Raw genomic sequence first — 24,595 nt, 5'->3', positions numbered from 1 at the left:
GTCTTGAGTTTCTTGATACTTGTTTTCATTATTCACAAAGGACTGTTGACTTTTCTATACGTGGATACTATGTGCAATGGCTTTACAGCCAATGCAGTTTTTCTTTTTCAATATTTGAGAGCCGCACTTCTGCTTGGAAAAATGAAGATTGTCATATGCAAGTTGAAATAAACAATGCATATCTAATTATTGGTATTTTGGTATTTTTGTGAAAAAGCAAGGCCATATTCATGTTCCTTTATGAGACTTGGTTTTATATGTATTTAATTTTAACATAAATAAACACATGTTTCATATGACAATAGATAAATTAGTATCTGTATTGCACGTTCAAACCTTAATACCATTCCTTAATAACAGGTTAATAGATGTTCCCTCCAGGAGTATATAATGAGTTTAGAAATTTGACGGAAACGCTAAAATAATGCATTACAATTTAACTAAACCTGTTAGATTTAAATTGACTAACTTTACTGTGGATTAAGCCGACTAAAATCGTATGATATTTAGTCAACTAAAACTAGACTAAAGCGAAAACAATTCATTGTCTCATTCATGCGAAAATTTGTCTAAAATTAAATGGCATTTCAATCAAAAGACTATACGAAAACTAAGTAAAAAATTTGCTGTCAAAATTAACACTGGTTGATACAGAGGTTTACTGTGAACTGTAATTTTCTTTATTTTACTTTTTATTTAAATTACTATCTTTCATCATTATTTGCTATTTGTTCCAATGTCATTTGTTCATTTGTCTCTCATGTCTCTCATTTGTGAGAATGCCTACTACATAGCGAGGTAGTGCTGTTACTGACGTGTTGTTATTCTCCTAGTTATTCACCCCAGATGTCCTTCTCCTTGGAGGCCTCCTCGCAGGCGTGGACTGCAATTACTGATGCGGACTATGACCGAATAAAGGCGTGTTTTGAAATCGGGTGAGTTATAAAGAAATTGTGATGGGCAATACAATCATTCATACTTCAAAATACATTCATATAACAAATAGATCATAGTTTAGATGTATTAAGCTCCATAACCAGTGGCAGCTTGGCTTACATGCAGACATCCACGATGTTCCTCAGAATTTCCCAAACAATGGTTAATGTCATTGAAGTTTCTCTTCTATTTTGCAAATTACATTTTCGTTAACGAAGCTCTTGGTCTGTTTCTGATAGCAAAGATTTATCCCACTGACCACGCATTGAAAAGTTCTTCGACAGAAATTCTCCTGGTTTTAGCCCAAAATCACCATATTATTATAAGCATTCCGCCTTTGAGTGGCCTTTGAAATGTCTCTCATTGTCCTAATACAGTGTCTGCATGGAACTGCAAGATACAGGGAACTTCTTGTCTAAAGAGGTATGTATGGCCATTATATTCATGCTCTGAGAATTCTGGTGTTTCTTTTTATGACAAAAATAAAAATAATAAAAAATAATAAAAGATAATAATAATAAATCTTCCTTTTCAAGGGGAATAGATATATGTCTACGATATATAAAATAATGATATATTATCTGACAAACCATGTTAACACTGGGGACCAAGACATGACAGTGGACATCTACGACCAATGAATCCCTGAATCGGACAAAGCCACTTGCAGTGCCTGAGCTGAATCTGAGGCACTGTCACCTGTATAACCTTCCTGGTACCAGGTATTATGACTAATGAAATGGTCGTAATGGTCGTTGTGCACGTCTTTCACAGGCGCCAGTGAGGAATCCCTGCCCACTGCCTCAGCTGGCTGACACTGTGCAGAAAACAAATGTCACAGGCCTGTCTGTTGTCCGCATTCTTTTTTCTTTTATCCTTTTTTTCTTTTAACCTGTGCCGTCAGGATGCTGGGCATACAATACAGACTATTTGTATGCCATTGCAGCGTTTCGCCACACAGAACCGCCACCAATCCCCCTCTTTGGAGAACCACCTTACCACGTTTTGGTTTATAAATAATTAATCACTGCTCCAAGACGGGAGAATTACCACGGGTGAGACAAATAAAGATAGAACCAAACAACAACATGTACATGGAAAAACGTAAACATAGAAACGTCAGATGACGAGATGAATCGACAAAACATAGTTCACATGGTCTCCTCCTGTCATAGTTATGGCAGTAAATGAGGGAGAAAAGGTGAGAGATGTAACCAGCAGGGTGTTGGGGGTGTGTTTGTGCCTGTGATGAGTGTAGGTGTGTGTGATGTGTGTATATGTATATATGTGTGTGTGTGTGTGTGTGTGTGTCCGTGTGCGTACATGTGATGTGTGTGCGTTCCAAGCAGGGGAAAAGGCCCCGAAGCCACCCTTGGGGCCCGCAGCCGTATGGACCCGAGCACCCTGCCCTGCAGCCACAGAAGGGCCCGCTGGCTTCTGGCTTCTGACAGCATCAATTCCATAGATAAGCCTGCCTTGCGGAAGCCTCCTGGCCACAGTTGATGCTTTAAAAATGTGCTTATCATGTGCGCCGCCAGGCATCTCAAGGTTTGTGAAGACGCGTTCAGATTCAAATGTCGCTTTAGGCTATTACTGTATGTAGGGCCCTGCTCTGTAGTTATAGAAATTGGGATCGTAATATATTTATTTAGGATGCACTGATTTATCGGCCGAACATTGGTATCAGCCGTTATTCGACTTGTTGACTGCCATCGCCCTATTAGGTGACATTCACCGAAGGCAGTGGCCAGTGTTTATCCAGTGTTTCCCACACAGACTGTACTTGGGCGGGCTGCCCAGGTATATTAACGGCTGCCGAAATATATTTGGCGACCCATTTTGGCTTTTTTTTTTTTTTTTTCTGTCTGAGAAAACGCCACCATCTACAATTGATTTGAGAAGACGCAGACACGGCTTTCCGGAGCGCTCCAAACAGGAAGTGATGCTGCGTTCATGGGAACTCTGAAAACATTGGTCGAAATTGTTAATTTTAAACATTGGTGTTGGCCCAGAATTTCACAATTGGTGCGTCCCTAATATTTATACCTGCAAGTGAATAAAATCTTGTCTGAGGTGCCTGGGAATGTAATAAATGCATTAAGAAGCATTTTAAGGGCAAGGCACATTTTGCCCATTACCCATAACCCATTATCAAATCTGTTTACTTACTTAAGTAGATGCAATAATAAGCCTAAGAACAACTGGCACAGGCATTATTGGACATTTTAATTAAGACAATATCAATTAACATACATATTCAGGCAAGGCTATTATAATCTATGCATCGTATATGTTTTAGGGCTGTGAAGATTCAGATTGTAGGTGTTCCCGCTTGGTTAAATTCTCCCGGCGAACGGTTTTGATTGTTAAACGATACACGCTTCACACCATCTTAGCGACGCAACCTGTCAACCCGCAGTTGCTCAGGTCAATAGTTCACCCAAATCACTACTCCTTCCACAACCAGATAAACAACCTGGATGCCTTTGGAGCGTCGAGCCGTCATGACCCTCTCGGCTCGGCCTGAGTCAGCGTCGATCGACGCAGGACGGCGGAACGATTCGTTCGCATCGAACCATCTTTTAAATGACTCAGGGGTCGCCCAGGAAAAAGAGCCGTTCATTCGTTCTTTTCGTTCGCGACTCGGTAACTGCAGCCGTTGCTTTTGTGATTCCGCAAACGTATGATTTTGAGGGGCGGGGGCTAGAAGACTTTCGAGCTCGACGCTTGGCATTTTAACCGCCTGATAAGTTTTTTTTTTTTTCTTTTGAATTAGCGAGAACCGTGTGTCCAAACGGAGCCGAACGGACTCTTCCGACTGTCGTCCATCGCTCCCCGCAATTCCTCCCTCGCGTTACACCAACAGAACCAAACGAACGAAGAGTCTGAAAGTCGAACGACTCTTTATACATATATATGTATGTATATATATATATTTTAACCGAGTACAGAAGAACCGAGTCGGTCATCGCACCGCACCGCACCCACGCTCCATCCAGTCCGGCGCGGAGGGGGCGACGAGGCCCCGCCCCCTCCGCGACGTCCCCGCACGGCATTGGCCGCCGCACGGCAGCGCGCAGATTCCCCCGCACAAGGTGAGGGGAGGCCGGCGCCGCGGAGCGCTACGTGTCCCCCCGCCCTCCCCTCCCGACCCGCCCTCCCATCCCACCCCCGAGTCCTTTTAAACCGCCCGTTTCAGCTCGACGAGCGTCTCCGAAGTTTAGAGGTTAGCCCGGGCCCAGGTCAGTGCCCTTGATTTTCGAGTTTTCCGAGCGGGAACGGCCGGATCCACGAGTCCTCCGGGGAGACGCGAGAGCAACATGTCTGGTCTGAAGAAGATCCGAACGGTGAGTCGTGGAGGAGACTGCGGCGGAGAAGCGTGCGCGTTCAAACCGCCCGCACCCGTTATATGAAGTCATTTAAAAAGTATAGAGACGGTTCTAATAAGCGTTATCAATGCATTTCATCTGTATCTGCCATACGGGCGATGTCTTCGTTTTTTTTTTTTCCGTGGTTTTTTTTTTTTTGTTTTACCACGTAGACAGACGCCCACGGTAGTTTGAAGTTGATGTCGTCCTCTTTATACCGCGAAATAAAACATCTATGTTGCATGTTCATGTGGATATGCATGCTGCTCAGGTGTGCTTGTCCGTTACCCTGACTACAACTGGGATCTATAATTGTCAATGTAAAAGAGAGATAGACACTTTACTGGGTGGCAGCAACCCACTTCAAAACAGGGAAATGGGCCAAAATAATTAAGAATAAAGTATTAAGAATAAAAATAAAAATTCAGAATAAAAATAGAAAAAAACATGGGAATATGCAATAAGCTATAGAAATAAATACAACAATTGGCAATATGTAAAAACAAATACAAAAAAAATGGGACAATTGGTAATATAAAGGTTAAGGTATAAAGGTTTATTACTGTAAAATATATTTTTTGTATATTATACAAAAAAATATTTTAAAGCAATAAACCTTTGTATCAACGATTCACACTCAATTCAGTGTCCAAAGTAAGAAATTTAAAGGACACAAAAAGAGAAAATAGAAAATACATTATTACAGAGTGCATCTCTCATAAATTTGGCCAGGCGGTCGTACGATGTGGCCTAAGGTCTAGTACAGCCAGGTTATAATTAGTGTGAAAAAAGTCAAACTGGAGCATACTGGAGAGCACAGAGGCTGCCTGTGTCCGCCCGAGAGCCTTGAATTACTCTCACCTGTGACTGGAAAGTATGTCAATGTGGTGTGTGAGTAAATGATACTCTTCTTAACGGTGGATTGGAAATTTAGCAGCAAAACAACTATTCCTTTGCTATGACTTAGTCTTTAAGGCTCACGTTATGTCTATAACCTTGGAGTCGGTGCCCTGCTGTCCCATAACATGGGTATTAGTGATGAGGAGAACGAGGAACAAAATGTGGTCTGTCATGGTATGTCATTTCCACTTCCAACGTGAAGTGAAATATCATAACGTGCCTTGGAATTATAAGGCATAATCTGACAGCATGTAAGTATTTCAATGGGCAATTCCACATTTCCCTATGCACTGAGCAGACAGGAGTCCTTCCAGCATTTATGCACTATCAAGGGAGAGCCGTGTGTGTGTGTGTGTGTGTGTGTGTGTGTGTGCGTGTGTGTGTGTGCGTGCGTGTGTGTGTGTGTGTGTGTGTGTGTGTGTGTGTGTGTGTGTGTGTTGTCTATATATTTGATAAAGAGAACTCTGTTTAGCTAGAGGGTTAATAGGGCCTCGCCAGGGCAAATGAGAGGATCTAGTGTGTGTGTAACCCCCGCAGGCTGCGTTTCTGGAAGAAGGACACAGTATGACACTGTATAGGCAGGAGGACGTTGACTGAGGGTGCAGTGGTGTGCAGAGCAAGAAAGCATGGGGCGGACGGTTGGTGGAAGGAAGAGTGGGCGCACAGGCATGTGGGCATTGGTTTTGCCACATCATCACTGGCCTGTAGGCAGCACACTGGAAACATTGTCCAGTCCTCTCCCTCCCTTCATCCCTCAGACCCTCCTTCCATCACTCCTTCCTCTACCCTCCCCATTAAAAGTCAATGGAGCCCTGTTAGCTGCAGCCCCTTCCACATAGTCACGGTCCTGGTTTCACGATCAGGTTTCAGCTCGATGCTCTCAAAATTGGATTTCTGACTCACATGCCATACATATTTTGTGTCCATATTGAAAGAATATCATGAATGACCCTGTAGAGAATCTGTGGTTTTTATTCGATAAAGGGACCTTTAACAATTGTACGCTCTACCAAAAATGTTTTGTCAGTTTCTTACTTACACTTAAGAATAAAGGTTAACGGGTCATTCATAGTGAGCTATGCCAAGTTACACTGTTTTAGTGAAAGAAGCACCGTAATATGACTCTAGAGCAATAGAAATACTCAACAAATGCTTTTCCCAGAGGTAGTAAATACCCTGATATTGGATTGGTTTAGATTTCACTTTATCGATCCTGGGGGGGGGATTTGATTATTGTAAAATGCATGAGTATAAAAACTAAATGATAGTGTGAGAACTACAATAATAGTTAACAACTGACTAACTACTATCATCAAGAGCCAACATTATTGCAAAATGTGTGTTCCATAAAATATATAGGGTTAAATATTGTAGGGAAAGGATATAGAATAGTACACATTATTGGTGTAGTCCATGCAAACATGAGCAAGCAATATATATTCAAAAAGTGCTTGGTAGAATCTAGACGGCTATCTAGACCTAGGCGGAAAATTATCTATGAATAAGCGGCATTAATAGAGTTAGAGATTTATTTATTTTTATAAATGGAAAAATAATTGAGAAAACTGCAGTGCAAGTAAGGTCCAGGTGTGGTGTGAAGAAATGGGTCTGCGAAGGTGTAGTTTAGAGATGGGACAGTTCCCATCTCAGCCTTTCTAGCAGAAGGGGGGAAGAGCTCCCGCTACACCTGTGGCGGGAGGGTGGAGAGAAGGATGTGGTGGCTATCAGTGACGAAGGCAGATCCAGGAGGGTAAGGAGCGATGAGGGGGATGGAGCCCTGGCAGCGTGGAGAGCCCGCACGACGGCAAGGAGAGCGGGCTCGGTGGGCCGTCTGAAAGCCAGGTTGTAGCAGGAGAGGAGAGGAAAGAGAGGGAGGAAGTTGAAGATGGCTTGTTGAAGGGTTTTTGAAGGAGAGAACCGGACGGCAACTGGGCCGGGGGGGGCGGTTTCTATGTGTATCTATATCTATATATCTATATAATTCTATATGTAAAAAAAACACTCCACATGACCTTTTTGTAAAGTATGTGTGATCAGTAAAAATTCCATATTATACAACACAACCGCATTCTGTATAACAATGTAAATATTGATGTCCAATAATCATAATTTGTTATCGTGACCAGGATAGGTTTGCTCAGAGTCATCAATGGCCCATCAGCCGGTTTCCACTGTCGAAGGAAGCCCTTTATTTACGCAATAACCTTGTCTCCTCCACATCTATATCTCTGAAATACTTAGTTTTTGGTTAATGCTGCACCTTGTTCCTCCTCCATGACAACGAAATCAATTTGACCTTTTCAACTAGAAAGGACTTTTATTCTGGGTAAAAGTATCGCAGTGAAATCAAAATACAGCACAAGTGTAAAATAAAGTACAGTTATTCATTCAACTGATGCTTTTATCCAGTTCAACCTATAAGTATATTTTTCAGTAGTTGCTGAGCAGCCTGTACATGATGTCAGGAACGCCTTCATCCGGAGCAAGTATCATGAACCGTATCACAGAGTTTGAGTAGCATGAAGTATGTTTTTTTTTTTTGCTTGTTTTTATTTAGAACAAGAACACACAGGGGCAAGATTTCGCATGTTTCATCATTGGTTTCTCCATTTCAGGACCTGAACCGATCCACCAACGTTGTGTACCAGGCTCATCATGTCAGCCGAAGCAAGCGGGGACAGGTGGTGGGCACCAGAGGAGGCTTCAGGGGTTGCACCATCTGGCTCACAGGTACGACTTGCGCTGTCATGGGCAGCATCCCGCCACCGTCCACAACTTTAAAAATCTGATTGGCGGCCGCCTCCGGATGTAATCTCTCATCCGTGTGCACGCCGGCCCTGCTTAAAGGTTTATCCGGTGCCGGGAAGACCACCATCAGCTTTGCCCTGGAGGAGTACCTGGTGTCCCACGCTATCCCTTGCTACTCCCTCGATGGAGACAATATCCGCCACGGCATGAACAAGAACCTGGGCTTCTCTGCCGCCGACCGGGAGGAAAACATCCGGCGGATCGCTGAGGTGGCCAAGCTGTTCGCCGACGCCGGTCTGATTTGCATCACCAGCTTCATCTCTCCTTTCAGTAAGGTCAGACACCCCGGCTCGCCGCACGCATCTCTGTGGTTGGCGTTTCACGTTTTTTTGACCCGGGGGCGGGGCTTTTGAGGGGCGAAACCGCCTAAGCCTCCGAACTTTCCCGTCCGCGCAGGATCGTGACGAGGCGAGGAGGATCCACACCAGCGCCGGCCTACCTTTCTATGAAATCTTCATCCACGCCTCTCTCGAGGTGTGCGAGAGCCGAGACGTGAAAGGCCTTTACAAGAAAGCTCGTTCCGGAGAGATCAAAGGTCTGTTGTACCGAGAGGTGGCCTCCCCCTTTGTCTTCCCCCGTACGTGTTTGACACCTTGATAAGAAGAGTTTACAGTAACTCCAGTGTTATCCTCTATAAAGTGATTCAATGTCCATCTGGGTTCCGCGTTTCCGTCGACAGGCTTCACCGGGATCGACTCAGATTACGAGAGCCCCGACGCGCCAGAGCTGGTCCTGAAAACCGGAGAGCTGACGGTGAACGAGTGCATCCAGCAGGTGCTGGAGCTCTTGAGGGAGCAGGTATGCCAGCCAGCCGCTTCCAACCTCAGGCCCTAGAAAAAAAAAAGACCTGTAATTCCAAACCGGGCAGAAATGGGTTGGCTGATAATTGGTGGTGATTTGCTTTATGCAGAAGCTAAAACTGGTCCTTCCAGTTCTTGGTCGACGACATTTGCACGAATTAGGTGTCATTGACATATTATACCCGTACATAAGAGAAAATTAAATGTCAGATTTTCAGGCAATACATTCTCACATCAAACTGAGCCGACGTTTTTATGACAGGCTACGCACATGTACGTTTGCTGGAAACACACTCACACACACACACACACACACACACACACACACACACACACACACACACACACACACACACACAGTTTATTGTGTGTGTTTGTTTTGTTTACTGAGACCTTCGGAGCGTTATGTTAAACTCGAGGTTTAGAGTTAAAGGGCCTTCAAAGATCCAGCACCAGGAGTAAGCGCACACATACATCACCCCTGAGCTTTTTACCTGCTCACAGCTCGAGATTTTAAATATTGTCTCCCATTCATGGGTTTTGGAAATATTCCAAACTACATGACTAGAAACCTACTTTAGGATTATCTCCGGATCCTGCTGACAATTATGACGAGACGTGTGTTTGCCAAGAATAATTTTGCCCTATTTTGTATGACCTTGACAAAATTTCTAGTGACTAATAATCAAGTAGAAATGGGGTCTCGGCTCTTGGCAACACTACAGCACCAAATATGATACATCATGAGCGCCTGGCTCAAAATGTATCAATGTCGTTCCAAGTGTAGCTCAATTAAAAAAACAACTCAGGATACGACTAAGACAAAGTAAATATGAACTAAATTTGAAGGATCATTCGCGGCTCAAAGTAATAGTTTCTTTCTGTGTCTTGTCCCAAAGCTATTTGACAGTCATGTTTGCACAAGAATGCTGTTTAAAAACCTGCAGACACTGAATGCATTTTGAATGAATATTATTATTTTGTTATTATTATTATACTGAACTTTGACGTTGATTTGTCTCCTTCTGTGTAGAATATTGTGCCCAGCGCAATCATGGAGGAGGTGAATGAACTCTTTGTCCCGGAGAACAAGCTGAGCCTTGCTGTGGCTGATGCAAGCACACTTCCCACCATCAGCATTAGCAAGGTAGTGCCCCACTTCAACACCGAAGGCGTTTTCACCGGAGGATCTTTTTCATACTTCCAAGAAGGTTTCGGAGGAACCATCCCTTTTTTTTGTGTCCGCACTGCAGGAACTAGGAACGCTCGTAGTTCTTAGAACTCAGTTTTGAGGGACCTTTTTAAGCTCTTAAGAGGTGCGCGGTGACTGAGTCCGCCCGATCGAGTCGCATCGCTCCAGGTGCGGACCCGCCCACGAACACTCAGCGCAAATAAAAAATAACCAATAAAAATATAAAACAATAAAAACAGTATTTTTATTGTATATGTATTTATTTATTTATTTTACTTTCCGCCGTTCATTGAATGAATTGACGTGCGGTGTCCCGTAATCCCCTTGCGCTGTCCCGATGCGAGCCCTTGCCTTATGAAAGTGGGAACTAACTTTTAAATGACGTCTTGTGGATCTAATATGAGTGAAGATCCAGCAGCTGGATTGCTTATTTCTCGCCTCAAATTTGTTCAGAAACAGATTTTAGTGGACTGATAAGGTGGGGAAAAAAAGTGAAAGTTATGGAGTGAATACAACACGGAGCTCATGCTGAAACCCTGTTGGATGACGTTACGTCAGAGTTCCACTGCAGTGCCAATACAACCGGAAAAAAAGCCCTTGAAGGTATCTAGTTCTCGGGGGGACCTCCCCGGGTCCTACTTCCCCCCAGGGAGTCCCCACAACTGTTGGGTGCGAAAACGCCTTCTGCTGCTTTTTATGGAGCTGGAACGGGAATTGTTATTCCCCTTTTGGTTGTCATTGTTGATTGTTATCAGACTGTAGTTACCGAACAGATCAGTTGTGTTTCAGGGCGTGCACTGCACATTTTAATGATCTTATTTTGCCTTTGTGCTGCAAAATGTTCCTTCCCCACAGCTGGACCTGCAGTGGGTCCAGGTTTTGGCAGAGGGATGGGCGAGTCCTCTGAAGGGGTTCATGAGAGAGAGGGAGTTCCTCCAGGTGCTGCACTTTGGTAACCTGCTTGATGGTAATAACTAATCCTATTCACTCATCCATATCGCGACCACGCCACAATTATTTATGATGGATAAAGTTTCCATTCCAATGCATGCCGGCCACTCAGTAGGCCAAAAAGATAGCAAACTGAAATTGAGGATTTAGCTTCCGTCCAAAGCTGGGAGTGAGTTGAAAGCGCCGCTCTCTCTGGTGTTTCAGACGGGGTCATCAACCTATCTGTCCCCATCGTCCTGCCCGTGAGCAAGGAGACCAAGGAGGAGCTGGACGGATGCGCTGCAATCGCTCTGGAGTTCCAAGGCTCCCGCGTCGCAATCCTCAGGAATCCCGAGTTCTACGGACACTGCAAAGAGGAGCGCTGTGCCAGACAGTGGGGCACCAGCTGCCCACAGCACCCCTACATCAAGGTAACGCACATGCCTGAATTATCGGATTCCCAATCGCAACTCGGCATTTCACGGGGAGGCAACAGACGGGGAAATTCCGGACACTTCTGCAGCCTGTTTTATCTACGCACTTTGCAATTGAATCACAACTGGGGAGTCAGGTGCATTGACATATACAATGAATTTGAGGATAAGTGCGTTTCCACAGACAATGAGCATAAAAAAAAGCGGAACGGTCTGGGAAGTTACAATTTTTTTTATAAAAGTAGGATACCAAATATATACAGTAGCCTAAAAATGCAAAAGATAGTAAAATATATATAATTACACAAAATCTACATAGGTTCTATGCACAGGATAATGTGTCGGGCTTATCTCCTTTCACCTTCTTTCTTCTTTGGGCTGCTCCCGTTAGGGGCGGCCACGGCGGATCCTCCGCCTCCAACACCTTCTGTTCTGCGCATCTTCCTCCCTGACACCGACCGCCTGCACGTCCTCCCTCACCACATCCATAAAGCTTCTCTTTGGCTTCCTCTTTCCCGCTTGCCTGGCAGCTCCATCCTCAGCCTCCTTCTCCCAATGTAACTCTCATCCCTCCTGCACACGTGTCCAAACCATCTCAGTCTGGCCTCTCTCGCTTTTCCACCAAACTGTCCGACCTGCCAGTTAAATTACTTTTATCGAACCTCCTCCTCCTCCGTGCGCCAAACGGTTGATGAAGGAGCTTGATTCTGATTCTGATGCAACCACAAGAGACTGCTAGAAATGTTAACACCACAAACGGCAGCTTATGGAAATGCAGTGTTTTTCCATTAGGTTGTAAATTTGTTGAAACTCACTTCATTTTTGTCTCAACTTCAAGGCACACAAACCTGTTGACAGACCTGTCCTGTGTGCAGTCGTTCTTGGCAACCCTAGAGGCTGTTTTTGTGCCTTGTACAAATTTAGGATGCAAATCAATCAATAGTAGGTCAGTACAGGCTACTAGCTTGTGTCAATGGAGAGAGAGTGAATCAATCTAACAAATGTTTTTCAACGTAAATATCAATTAGACTCAACATTTGCAAAGAGGCAGAACAACTGCGAAATTTGTAAAACAGCTACAGGCTAGAGGAAAGGGATAACGCGGCCTCCGTGTCCGTCACATCTCTGGCAGATGGTTCTGGAAGGAGGCGATTGGCTTGTGGGCGGTGACCTGGAGGTGCTGGAGCGAATCCGTTGGGATGACGGGCTGGACCACTACCGGCTCACTCCACGGGAGCTCAGGCAGAAGTTCAGGGACATGGAAGCCGGTAGGAAAACACCCTCGGTGCCGTTGGTGAAAGAGAAAGTGGACGCAGCATCGTCTGTTTAAAAACAAAACAAAACAAGATAAAAACCTCATCACGTCACGTGGATGAAGTAAAAATGCAGAGGATTGAGTGGAAGTGCTGTGTACAGAAATGTGACGTTTGTCTTTCAGAAGAACATGACAAAGGACCTGATGAGAAACTATGATGGTAAATTAAAGTTGCATGGCAGCTGTTGTGACTTTTTATCTATTTATTTATTTATTTATTTGCTCTGTGAAGGTTCATTCCCTCCATTATCTCCATATCAGTGAATGCCCTTTGACAAACCTGTTTTTCTTTGTGTTTTTATTCCCCACCATGTTTGACGTGCGTTTTTGGGTTTCTAGGTCATTTATTTACGGTTTCAGATTTGAACCACTGCATATGGCGTTGTTTATTCCTCTGAGGCCGTGTGTTCCTGCGCACTATGCTTCGTTTTTGTTTTTGCAAGCATGTTATGATTTGCACTTGCACATCCACAATCACGCAGAAGGTATGACAAGTTTTGTTTGGTTCCAGTCTATGTGCTTTGGAACGCCCTGGTGTGCCAGGAAGATTTAAAAAATAAATTCAATGTCTGGACTTATGAGGTTACGTGCATGAAATCAGCTAATCACAGTGTAGCCTATTTAAGTGCAAATTTCAGTTAAAGGTGAAACAAAATATCACCATCTTACATAGATAAACCTGACAACTACAACCACTGCATTCTGTTCGGTCGGTGTTTCCATGCCGCTCCCGCGGCGCTACCACAAGCGCTGCCTTTCAGTGTCAGCGTGGCTCTTACTCTCCTCCCGCAGACGCTGTATTTGCCTTCCAGCTGCGCAACCCCGTCCACAATGGCCACGCCTTATTGATGCAGGACACCAAGCGCCGTCTGCTGGCGCGGGGCTACAAGAACCCCGTCCTCCTGCTGCATCCGCTCGGCGGCTGGACCAAAGACGACGACGTGCCGCTGGACTGGCGGATGAAGCAGCACGCCGCCGTCCTGGAGGAGGGCGTCCTGGACCCCGCCAACACACTTGTCGCCATCTTCCCCTCGCCGATGATGTATGCGGGACCCACAGAGGTAGGAAACGGGCAGTTTGTTATTGTTGTGTGTGTGTGTGTGTGTGCGTGCTTGGGTACGTGTGTGTGTGTGTGTTTGTGTGTTTGTGTGTGTGTGTGTGTGTGTGTGTGTGTGTGTTAAAGTGAACATTTCATTGTAAATATGTCTTATATTATCCGCTTTATATTTGAGTGCCCTGGTTAGGGCTGCACAATTAATCACATACTAATTGCAACGTCAATATTTGCCTCCAAAATTAACTGATCATTGATGGGAAACACGGCAATAATGTTTGGCAGCTGAGAGCGATTTGCCCGGGGGTTTTTGTCTGATCGTAATTATCCGTGTGGCAAAGTAAATAACCTGTGTGAAGGTGGGAGCCCGCTACAGGCCCTGTAGAATGTACACACAGGCTCAGTGGAAATGGGGCAAACAGGGCTTTTTTGTTTCGTTCAGTTATGAAAAACTAAAATCGAATCATGTCAAATAATAAAAAAACACTTTTTTATTTGTTGAATTTGGAGAAACAGGCACAGGGGAGCGGCGATGCATATTGGAGTCTCTATTTATACATTTACGCCATGCTCTACACTTGCCCCTTTTAGTTATCAGTCTTAAATATAAAACTTACGATAATTGTCGCACAATAGTCATTTCAATTTAAAGTGTTTAAGGAAAATGTCAAAGTGTAAGTAAATCCCTCGAGGTGCTGCGCCAGCAGCACCTTTATTTATTTTTTTGGAAAATGTGTGTGTGTCTGTGTATATACTGTATGTATATATCTCTCTCTCACTTTTTTTCTCTCTCTCTCTCTCTATTTTTATATATATATATATATATATATATATATATATATATATATGACTTAATTCATGTAAAGGCCTATTTAGTAATCTTTTAAAAAAGGATTTGTACATTTGAGTTTATTTATAGGTTTATAAAATACATTATTATTGTGAAGGCAGTTTTCTGTTGATTTACAAAGTGCAATAAAATGATTTTGTTCCCAAAAATGTATGAATACTCGTGATAAATAATCGTGATCAAAATAATCATGATTATCATTTTAGCCATAATTGTGCAGCCCTAGCCCTCATGTGCCAGTGTGGTTATGCCAGATGTGGGTGTGAGGACGCCTATTGTCGAAGAACTTTCGATGCGTGGCCCGTGAGATATATCTTTTCTACCAGAAAAAGACTTGAGATAAATTTTAAGAATTGAAGAATTTATTTTGCAACCTAAAAGTAAAAAAAACAATACATATTTCAAAGCAGCAAAACTGAACATTGAGAAGAGAAACGAACATTGCTTTTTGACGCAAGTTTGACATTTAACAAACAAGGAGTTTGATAAAACATTATGTCTGGGAAATTCCACTTGCATATAAGCCCAGAATTGTTTTTTTTTTGATACCACACAAGCTGACGCCGGCTATGGAACTAAGAGATATATTTGATAAATCAAGCATATAAAGTATCAGTTATTGAATTTCCTATGACAAGTATCATTGTATTTTCTATCACAGTATCCTCCTGCGATGAGCAGTTGAACAATACATTTAAAAGAAGAACGATACAACAATGATGCCTCAACGTGTCAGAATTCATCATTGACCTTCCTTTCTTGCTGTATTTCTTGTTGTCCTGCTCTCTATGTTCTGTGAGGTCTTTCTTTTGTTCTTTTGTCTTAACAGCGCGGACACTTGCGCTTAAGACCAGAGTATCCGTTTTGTGATGTCACACAAGCTGACACCGGCTATGCCGCTAAATACGTTTGAACTTTTTGTTATACAAGCACATAAAGTATTGATTATTACATTTCCGATCACAAGTATCAATTATTGTATTTTCAATCACTCCTCCGTTTGGTTACTAATGGAACAACACCAAAATCAGAAAATTGCATATAAATTGAATATGATGTCTTACGAGTCCTGTTAATTGGGAAATGCATAAAAATCCTTATCATAATAAGGGGATCCTGGAATCCAATCGGGGGTGGGGGAAAAAGGTCAGCGGTATCTGGGTTTAAGAGTAAGGGGGAATTTGGACATATTGTTAGACGACATCACCTACAACACCATCCCCAACGGTACATCAGGGCGCGCATCCAGGTTTAAAGAACACGTGCAGAAGCATAATACGATGCCAAAAACCAGGAGCACAGCAAGGATTGCAATGAGGATTTGGACGAGCATAGCCCTAAGGGCCCAACTGATCACTGAGCCATTTATTGAAGCAAAAGCCAGCCGAATCTGAGGGTCCGAAGGCAGCACACATCTTTTCTCAAGCCGTGATGACCGTATGTGTATGTATGTGACAAATAATCTCGTGAACTTGAACTTGATATTACTAGTAAGCTCAAGGTTGATGCATAGAGCGCTGGTCTTTGCTTCTTTAAGGCGGGGGGGCCATTTCATGTTTAAGAAATGTACGATTGTGTGATTTATCATGAGCCGCCAGCGGTGAACGCATATAGAGAATGGGTTATATAGTCGATATGATCAGCGAGGGAAATGACGCCTTCGTGTGGGACAAGGCCGACGCCCCATCTCTCACAAATGCAACAGAGAAACGACGTCATGTCATTGAATTGGTCGTGTTCTCATCTATGGTGGCAGGTTTGGTGAGACGTGTTGTGGCGTGCAATGTTGTTGCTTCCTGGAACTAACAGCAGGTTCTCGACAGTGAGGTTAACAAAATGACAACAGCCATCCCAGCTTGCAGGCAGGAAAGCATAAGCGTGGTTTCCACACAGCCAGTAGCCATTGACAACATAGTTGATGGCGTGAGAAACATCAGTGTTTAGAGTGGAAAGCTTCTATGGTGACATTATTTCGGAAGGTTAACTTCACTGTCTTAGGCGGTCTGGTCCATCTAGTAGGGAGGCTGACTAGGATGTAAGAACAATTGGCTTAGCCCATGTGTTGGCTGGCGCCGCTGCTGCAAACACGTGTCGGAGGGTAAATTAGCAGGAATGTGGGTAGGGCTGTTGGTTCAATGGGTTCAGAGTCGGTAATGTTTTTAGGGCATTGCCCTATCTGCATGCGCAAGCGTGACGTTCGTCTGAAAAGTTGTGACGGCCTAAAATGTTGCCATTTTCTTTAAACCAAGCAATAACTGACAAGGAGCACCTAGCGCGTTCTTCGGGGAGATCGGTAATGGTGGGAAGTATAATATTGACTATGGATGCAATTTCTACTAAGCAAATAGTGGGAGTAGCTTCTAGGGAGAAAACACTTAACCATGAGCTTCCCTGTATAGCCAGTACAGGATGATCAGTGCCGTACATGTGTCGAGCTGAGGTAAGGAAAGAGTACCAGGAGTTAAACTGCTCTGTCCTTTATCTTGGTGGCGTCAAAACCCTGCGGCTTACAGTCTGTTTTTGAACAGACTTCTCTTTTTCTGTTGTAAGCTGACTGGTGTGGGTGTAGGTACGGTTGGTGTGGGTCTTGGTACGGTAGGTGTGAGCAGGGTGGAGGGGCGGTCGTTGTTTAACTCCCACTGTGGGACTGTTTTCCGGGGCTGAGTGATCAGCCGGACGAGGGCGACGGTGATGAGGAAAACGATTCATACGGATGGGACCGATCTTTCCCCGTTGACGGGGCATAAAAAATATTAGACAGTTTAAACTAAAAATACCGCTTGTCAGAAAAACCCAGTTTTTCCCCATACTTGTAATTGGTGTACCGTGTCTGTCCCATGTTTTTCGACCGTGCATTTCGCCGGGCCGGTCCATTGCGTTGTCGGAGTGGCTTTCGTAATCGCCTGCTCCCGTTTCAGTGTGTGGCCGGATCTGGGAGGGAAAAGGGAAGGAAATTTAAAAAAAAACAGGTTATTTTCCACACATACACTTTGTCTATTTAGTTATTTCCTAATTATTTCAGGCCTTGCAGACCTTGTTCTTTCACCAGGGGGGCTAGTCTAATATGTATAGCACTCATACCATGCTTATCTCACGTTTATGCATTAACTTGTTTCCTTGTGATTTAATCAGCCAGGTGGTTAGTGTGATACAGTGGTTTGTATGGCGGTGGTTTGTATGATGGTGGTTTGTATAACGGTGGTTTGTATGACGGTGGTTTGTATGACCGTGGTTTGTATGACGGTGGTTTGTATGGCGGTGGTTTGTATGGCGGTGGTTTGTATAACGGTGGTTTGTATGGCGGTGGTTTGTATGGCGGTGGTTTGTATAACGGTGGTTTGTATGGCGGTGGTTTGTATAACGGTGGTTTGTATGGCGGTGGTTTGTATGGCGGTGGTTTGTATGACGGCGGTTTGTATGGGGGTGGTTTGTATGACGCCTTTCCTTCCAAACAACGCACCCCAGACACCGATGAGATCGCTCTGAACTCATGTGTATAACCCAACCTCTGATTGTGAATTCATGTGAACCTTACCACTACTAGGAAGGTAAATACACAAATAAAACCCTGCGAGTACCTGGCAAAAATGAACAAAAGATGGGAAGAGCAATAACTCAATTTTGTGTACTTATTGTGAAATACATTTTATTTTAGTCTGCTTACAACACCACTTGTTTAACCATAATTACACAGAACATAATTTAACTATTCAATTAAGTCACCCGCAGCTTCTCTACTTCGTCTTTCTCACACACACAGACACACACACACACACACACACACACACACTCTCTAGCCCCCCCTCTGCACCCCACACACGCAGCGACACAATCCACTTCTGCTTTTCAATATTACTACAGATTTAGCACAATTTATTTATATATACATTTTTTTTTTAAATAACTCCTCATTTAATTACATTGACCCCGTTGTTAATCTATGTGTATATATATAAAAAAAACGTCGATAAGCTCTCCTTTTCCGAAATAGGAAGGCGTCCAGCCCACCGCAGATGTAACCCCTCTTTCGACAATGGAAGAAGAGAAAGAAACCGACTTTATTTATCACACAACACACCACACTACAACACACACACACGCACATGCTTTGATGGTGGCCGGTGAAATGGATTCTCTGCTTTTGACCCATCCTGGCTTGTCCTTCCTCTGGGGGCACAGCCAGGAGCAGTGGGCAGCATACGTGGACGCGCCCGGGGACCAGGTGATAAATGTCCATTGCTGGTCAGACAATGATGGGTGCATGTTTTTGGTGGGGCCCTTACTGACGTGAGGTGGAGGAAACCCCGTGTGAGCACGGGGAGAACATGCAAACTCCACACAGAAAGGTTCCTATTTGGGAGATAACCCGCCGGAGCACGGTGCCAACAGCGCCCCAGGCGGGAATCAAACCCAGGACCTTCTTGCTGTGAGGCAGCAGTGCAATGCACTGCGCCACCGTGCCACCAAGAAAGAAAGTGCGGCTGTGGTGTGGGGGTGGTGTGGTTTGAGCGGCCATCGGTGTGATCGGGGATCAGTGTGGCTGTATACCTGTTGCTCGTTAAGAGTAATTAACTAGCGACAGGTAAAAAACCCATCCCCACACACACAAACAAGAGAGGAGCCCTTGTGATGACATGCTGTCCATTTGCTTGTTCTACCGAGCCGCCAGCGTCGCTAAGCTTCCACTAATGCTGAAAGATTATTTTGAGCAATTTTAAACACGCTTCTCTCGACCAATAATTCCACAGCCCTTTCCTACTCTATGCAGCACGTCTGTCTGAGGGGCAGCGTTAGCTTCACGCATTTCTATTAGGGTTTGACCAATATATCGGATTTCCAATATTTCGGGCCGATATTGGTGTTTTATTAGATATCGACGGGTCAATGTCATAAACCTCCGGTATGAAAAATAATAAACAGTAGGTTGTGGTGGGGCTGGGCAGTATACAGGTTTTTATGGTATATCGATATATTTTCAAACAAGATATTGGATGAGGCGAGGCCGTTTATATCGATATACTGTAGTTTGATGAGGCGTTAAAATACATAACCTGTTTCTTCTGCAAAGCTGTGCCAGCGTCTCTCTTCTCTCCGTGCAACCCCTCCCGCTGGCAGAGGGAGAGTGGGGGCAGAGGGACAGAGGGAGGCCTCTTATGTGGCTTTGGGCTCCTTGTTTGGTGAAGTCGCTTGAGAACAATTACGGGTCGTTGGTGGTGTTTTTTTATTTATTTATCTGTTTATTTATTTTGTCGTTAAGAATTTTGAATTTAATGATATTGAATATCGGCATAAAATATCGGTATCGACAGCCTCGTGCAAACAAATATCAGTATCGGCCCCTCTAAAAACCCATATCGGTCGAACCCTAATTTCTATAACTGACTGATATGAGCTTTGTTTTTTAATATCAGTACGTTCTCACCTTAATTTATTTGGGATCTCGTGTCGTCTCTGCCTGATCTGCCGTCGCGTTCAGCAGCTCCTTGTCGGATGTCTTATGGTCGGTCCTGGACTGCTGTTGTGCACTCAACCTGAACACGGAGAGATCCCAACAAAGCCGGACCAGAGACCCTATCCTTGTGGCCAGGACTGTCTCAGAACTTTTGATGCGTAGTGGGTGAGAATTTTGAAGCTCTGGGTGAGAGCTTTTAAACCTTTGCTATTAGAAACAGACTGAGATTGTGCATCTTCGTGCAAAATAGGAGCGAAACAGAACAATACAGCATACACTTCAAAGCAGCATGGCTGTCTCTCTGACAGACTGTCCCAGGGAGCTTTTTATAGAGAAAAACATTGAGTTGAATATTGCTTTGTGACACAAGTTTGATATTGAACAAACTAGGAGTTTGATAGAGCATTATGTTTGGGAAATTCCGAGGATCAGCATGCACACTTGCATATAAGCCCAGAATATTTGTTTGTTTGATGCCACACAAGCTGGCACAGGCTACGGAGCTAAAATGTATATTTGTTTGGTTATTGAATTTCCTATTACAAGTATCAATCATTGTATTTTCTATCACTGTATGCTCCTGCGATGTACAGTTGGACGATGCATTTAAAAGAATGATACAACAATGATGTGTCAACGTGTCAGAATTCATTGTAGACCTTCCTTTCTTGCTGTGTTTCGTGTTGTCTGGATATCTATGAAGTTCTTCAAATAGTTTTTTTCTTTTTTTGCATTTGAATTTTATTTGCAAGTGCAAATATCTTATGATGATATTTAGTGATTGATATTTGTATTGGTCTCATGCCTAGTACAGTGTGTGCTGTGAAACTTGAAAACATTTTTCTTTTACTTGTGTTGCAATATCAAAATTGCAAAGATGTACTAATTTGACAGTTCCAGTGGCCAGAATAGCAGTGGCCAGTGGCCAGAATAGCAGAAAGAAGAAGAAACAGTCTTTATTCGTCACGCAACACACCACACTACAACACATGCTTGCACACACACACACACATGCTTTGATGGTGGCTGGTGAAATGGATCCTCTGCATTTGACCCATCCTGGCTTGTCCTTCCTCTGGGGGCACAGCCAGGAGCAGTGGGCAGCATACGTGGACGCGCCCGGGGACCAGGTGAAGTGTCCATCGGTCAGACGATGATGGGTGCATGTTTTTGGGGGGGGTCCTTACTGACGTGAGGTGGAGGAAACCCCATGTGAGCACGGGGAGAACATGCAAACTCCACACAGAAAACAATTAGTAGAACATAATAATAAACACAGTTATACATATTTGACGTTTTTGGGGTTTACAGGACCGTGGTGTGCCGTGCGATTGATGAATTGTAAGAAGCGGCAGAAGAAATGTTGGGAAACGATGGCCTAGTACACACTTTGTGCAAGCTGCTGCCAGTTGCGTTGGGTGTGATGGGACTTTTTGTTATCCAATCACGTTTTAGGTTCAGTGGCACTGCAGGGCGAGGATGATCGCCGGAGCTAACTTCTACATCGTGGGCCGAGACCCCGCCGGCATGCCTCACCCCGAGACTAAGAAGGACCTGTACGAGCCCACCCATGGGAGCAAAGTGCTCACCATGGCCCCGGGGCTGACTTCAGTGGAAGTTATCCCCTTCAGAGTAGCGGCCTACAACAAGACCAAGAAGGCTATGGACTTTTATGACAAGGAGAGGTGAGTAAGGCAAGATTGCTTCAAAGGACAGAATCTGATCTTTTCCATTACGATTTGGGCTGCATTGCACTTGGGCCCAAGATCAGATGCATGTCCGACACCCCGCCATGCAACCTGAGTTTGACCGGTCCGATGGGGAATTAATGTGTTCTTTCTGCTCTCACCTAGCTGCCCAATAATCAAAAATTTGGTCCGTTGGTTTGCCTTCTCATACTCGATATTTTCTTAGCAGTTGCGCCACAAAAATGATCATAACTGCCAAAGATTGTGAAACCTGAATGAGTCGACTCATTTAGGTTTCGCAATCTTCGGCAATCTCCCAGTTCATTTAGGCTCAATGTTGTTGAAGTTTGATGTTACAAAAGTACCAAGATTTGTGTTTCAGCACCAATTCATCTCCCTGGAGTCTCACTATAGATGTTGTTGGTGCTGAAATGCACCACACGTTTCATTCCAAAGTCCATTCTGAATTGTGTTCTAAATATATATTTTTTTATTCAGCTAAGAGTTACTACTGTTTTATCTTAATTTTGCTTTTGTCTTTCATTTTGAGAAAAATCCTGATCACTTCTTTTCCCTCCTCTCTACCACTTTACCTATTTATTTATGTTTTTAACGCCGTTCCCAGACACGATGAGTTTGAGTTTATCTCCGGGACCAAGATGAGGAAGTTGGCAAGGAGCGGAGAGAACCCCCCTGATGGTTTCATGGCCCCTAAAGCCTGGAAGGTCCTGACTGAGTACTACAGCACTTTACAGAAGGACCAGTAACGGGACGTCTTTTCAGCCCGTAAATGTTGAGCTTTAAAAAAATGTAAACAGTTTCAAATGTATAAGGTAAAATGTACAGCCTTTCTTGAGGCTTTGGAAATGTCCCATGATCTTATTCCTTCTGAATTAAAAATTTTAAATAATGAATTTAGGTTACTATATTCAGCCATATTTTATAGAAATTGTAACTAAATTGTAGTGACTTGTCTATTAATATATGATATTTTAAATCTCGATTAGTTAATGTGATTGAAAAAATAATAATAATGATAACACTCTGAATATTAACTATTGATAATACGTTTTTTATTTTTATTTTTTGCAAGTCAACAGGGAAATAATGAATCTAACTCCCTTCCATTTTGGAAAATTCTGTCTTGATATGTGATGAACTATTGTTTGCAAACTTGATTTTACATTTCTATTTATCGCTATCTGAATATTTCTTTAAATGAATTGAAGTTACTATTCAGCATGGTTTAAAGGTGTAGTATTTATAAAAAAAAGAAAAAACATGATTTCACCGCCGTCAATGTGCCTTTCTGTGAGCTCATCAAGCAGCCTATTATAAATGTCCTACTTCCATATATGTTTCCACATCCACTCCCTTGGTGATGGGAGTCCAAAATGTGACCAAACAAATGTAACCTTGCACTTGATGTGTACAGCTGTGACGGCTTCACGCGTGCACAAACGTTGTCGTCAATAGGACCTATTCAGCCATATGCCATTCAACCATACCACCCCATCGGGTCGATTGGGACCATATTTTTTGTGAACTATATTTATCTTGCCAACAGTGATTTTGTAAAATGTTGCCGCCACCCCCCTGCCATACAGTATATATACCGAGTCCTGCCTTAGCAAACCGCGTACATATGGAAAATAGAGTGATTTCTCAACTTATTTATTTCTATCAATCAATGATTACTGCCTTATTATCTGAATATTATTGTCTGAAGTTCATACCCATCAACGTGTTTAAAAATAAATATTTACCTCTATCCAGTACGTCACTGTCTGTGTTTCTATTTTTAATCTTTGGCGATGGCACCTACACACACTATTTATTAATTCTACAAAGGGCTGAAATAAAGGTCAATATTAGTTATGAAGATCATGTTTTTATTATTATTATTATTATTATTATTATTTTAAATCTAGATAAGATTGATGGTTATCACATATGAGAAGCCTTTTTAACATTTAATCCATATGACGAACTAGTCACTTTTTTTTTAAAGTGACTAATACTTATATTTTAGTTACTAGCTGCTATTCCAACAGTTACTAGTAACTATTTTAGTTTCACTCGTCAAAATGTATTAGGTACTAGTACTTGTTTTTTACTATACTATACTATACAATACTTTTTACTATTCTGATTGTTACTGGTAACTATTGCAATGTTACTAGTAACTAGTCGTTTTTATTTTACTGGTCACATTTTTAATGAAACCATCAACAAGCTGTTTTGACTAGTTACTAGTAATTCCTCATGTTTAAAAAAAACCTGTTACTGGAATATAACTAAATGTCACTAGTAGCATAGTTACTAGTATCTCGTAGTGAATACATTTTGACGAGTGAAATTAAAATAGTTACTATTTACTGTTGGAATAGCAGCGAGTAAGTCAAATATAAGTATGAGTAACTTTTAACAATGGGACTAGTTCGTCATGCGGCTCAAGGCGTCTTTGCCGTGGACGCGGGCCCGTGCAGCCAGAAGAACGATGCTGCCGCCTAGCGGTAGGACCGGGCAGCGGTACACGACGGAGTCCGACACCTGGTGGCGGCGGCGCCGGCAGGACGCGCGCACCGGGGCCTGGGAATCTGGAGGTCGCGCACTGAAAAGCTACAGGGTTGTTTCCTTTTCTATGCTTCAACAAGAAGAGGCTCATACTATACCTTTTTCCTATCATATCATTAATAATGTGACTCTGGGAAATTTGTAGTTGGAGGCAAGACGATATAATAAGTGGGTCACGTCACTGATTCATTTTATGCCACGTTAATGATGAGTACGAAGACAGTGAAGACAATAACTACACTGAACAGTGTTGTGTGTTCAGTGTCCTGATGATTCTGCCAATGTTGACAT

At 43.3% G+C, this 24,595-nt stretch overlaps 1 protein-coding gene across 1 annotated transcript; it reads left to right on the top strand.

Moving 5' to 3' along the window:
* The first annotated feature begins 4,138 nt into the window (after window positions 1-4,138).
* LOC307241977 (bifunctional 3'-phosphoadenosine 5'-phosphosulfate synthase 2-like) lies at window positions 4,139-23,498 on the top strand. The gene is made up of 12 exons (XM_080016278.1): window positions 4,139-4,283; window positions 7,820-7,934; window positions 8,052-8,287; window positions 8,409-8,547; window positions 8,692-8,810; window positions 9,846-9,959; window positions 10,860-10,971; window positions 11,160-11,365; window positions 12,501-12,636; window positions 13,476-13,744; window positions 21,495-21,724; window positions 22,353-23,498. Exons 1-12 carry the CDS (start codon window positions 4,257-4,259, stop codon window positions 22,492-22,494), a joined length of 1,845 nt encoding a protein of 614 aa, XP_079872404.1. The 5' UTR covers window positions 4,139-4,256; the 3' UTR covers window positions 22,495-23,498.
* Window positions 23,499-24,595: the final 1,097 nt, after the last annotated feature.

The sequence above is a fragment of the Zeus faber genome (assembly GCF_960531495.2).
Source record: "Zeus faber genome assembly, chromosome: 16".
Classification (NCBI taxonomy): Eukaryota; Metazoa; Chordata; class Actinopteri; order Zeiformes; family Zeidae; genus Zeus; species Zeus faber.
This window is presented reverse-complemented; position numbering and strand designations above follow the sequence as displayed.

Coding starts and splice junctions, on each gene's coding strand:
- LOC307241977 (XM_080016278.1), top strand. CDS start 4,257: ATGTCTGGTCTGAAGAAGATCCGAACG. Junction 8,288..8,408: donor TCATCTCTCCTTTCAGTAAG/GTCAGACACCCC, acceptor CCGTCCGCGCAG/GATCGTGACGAGGCGAGGAG. Junction 12,637..13,475: donor GTTCAGGGACATGGAAGCCG/GTAGGAAAACAC, acceptor CTCCTCCCGCAG/ACGCTGTATTTGCCTTCCAG.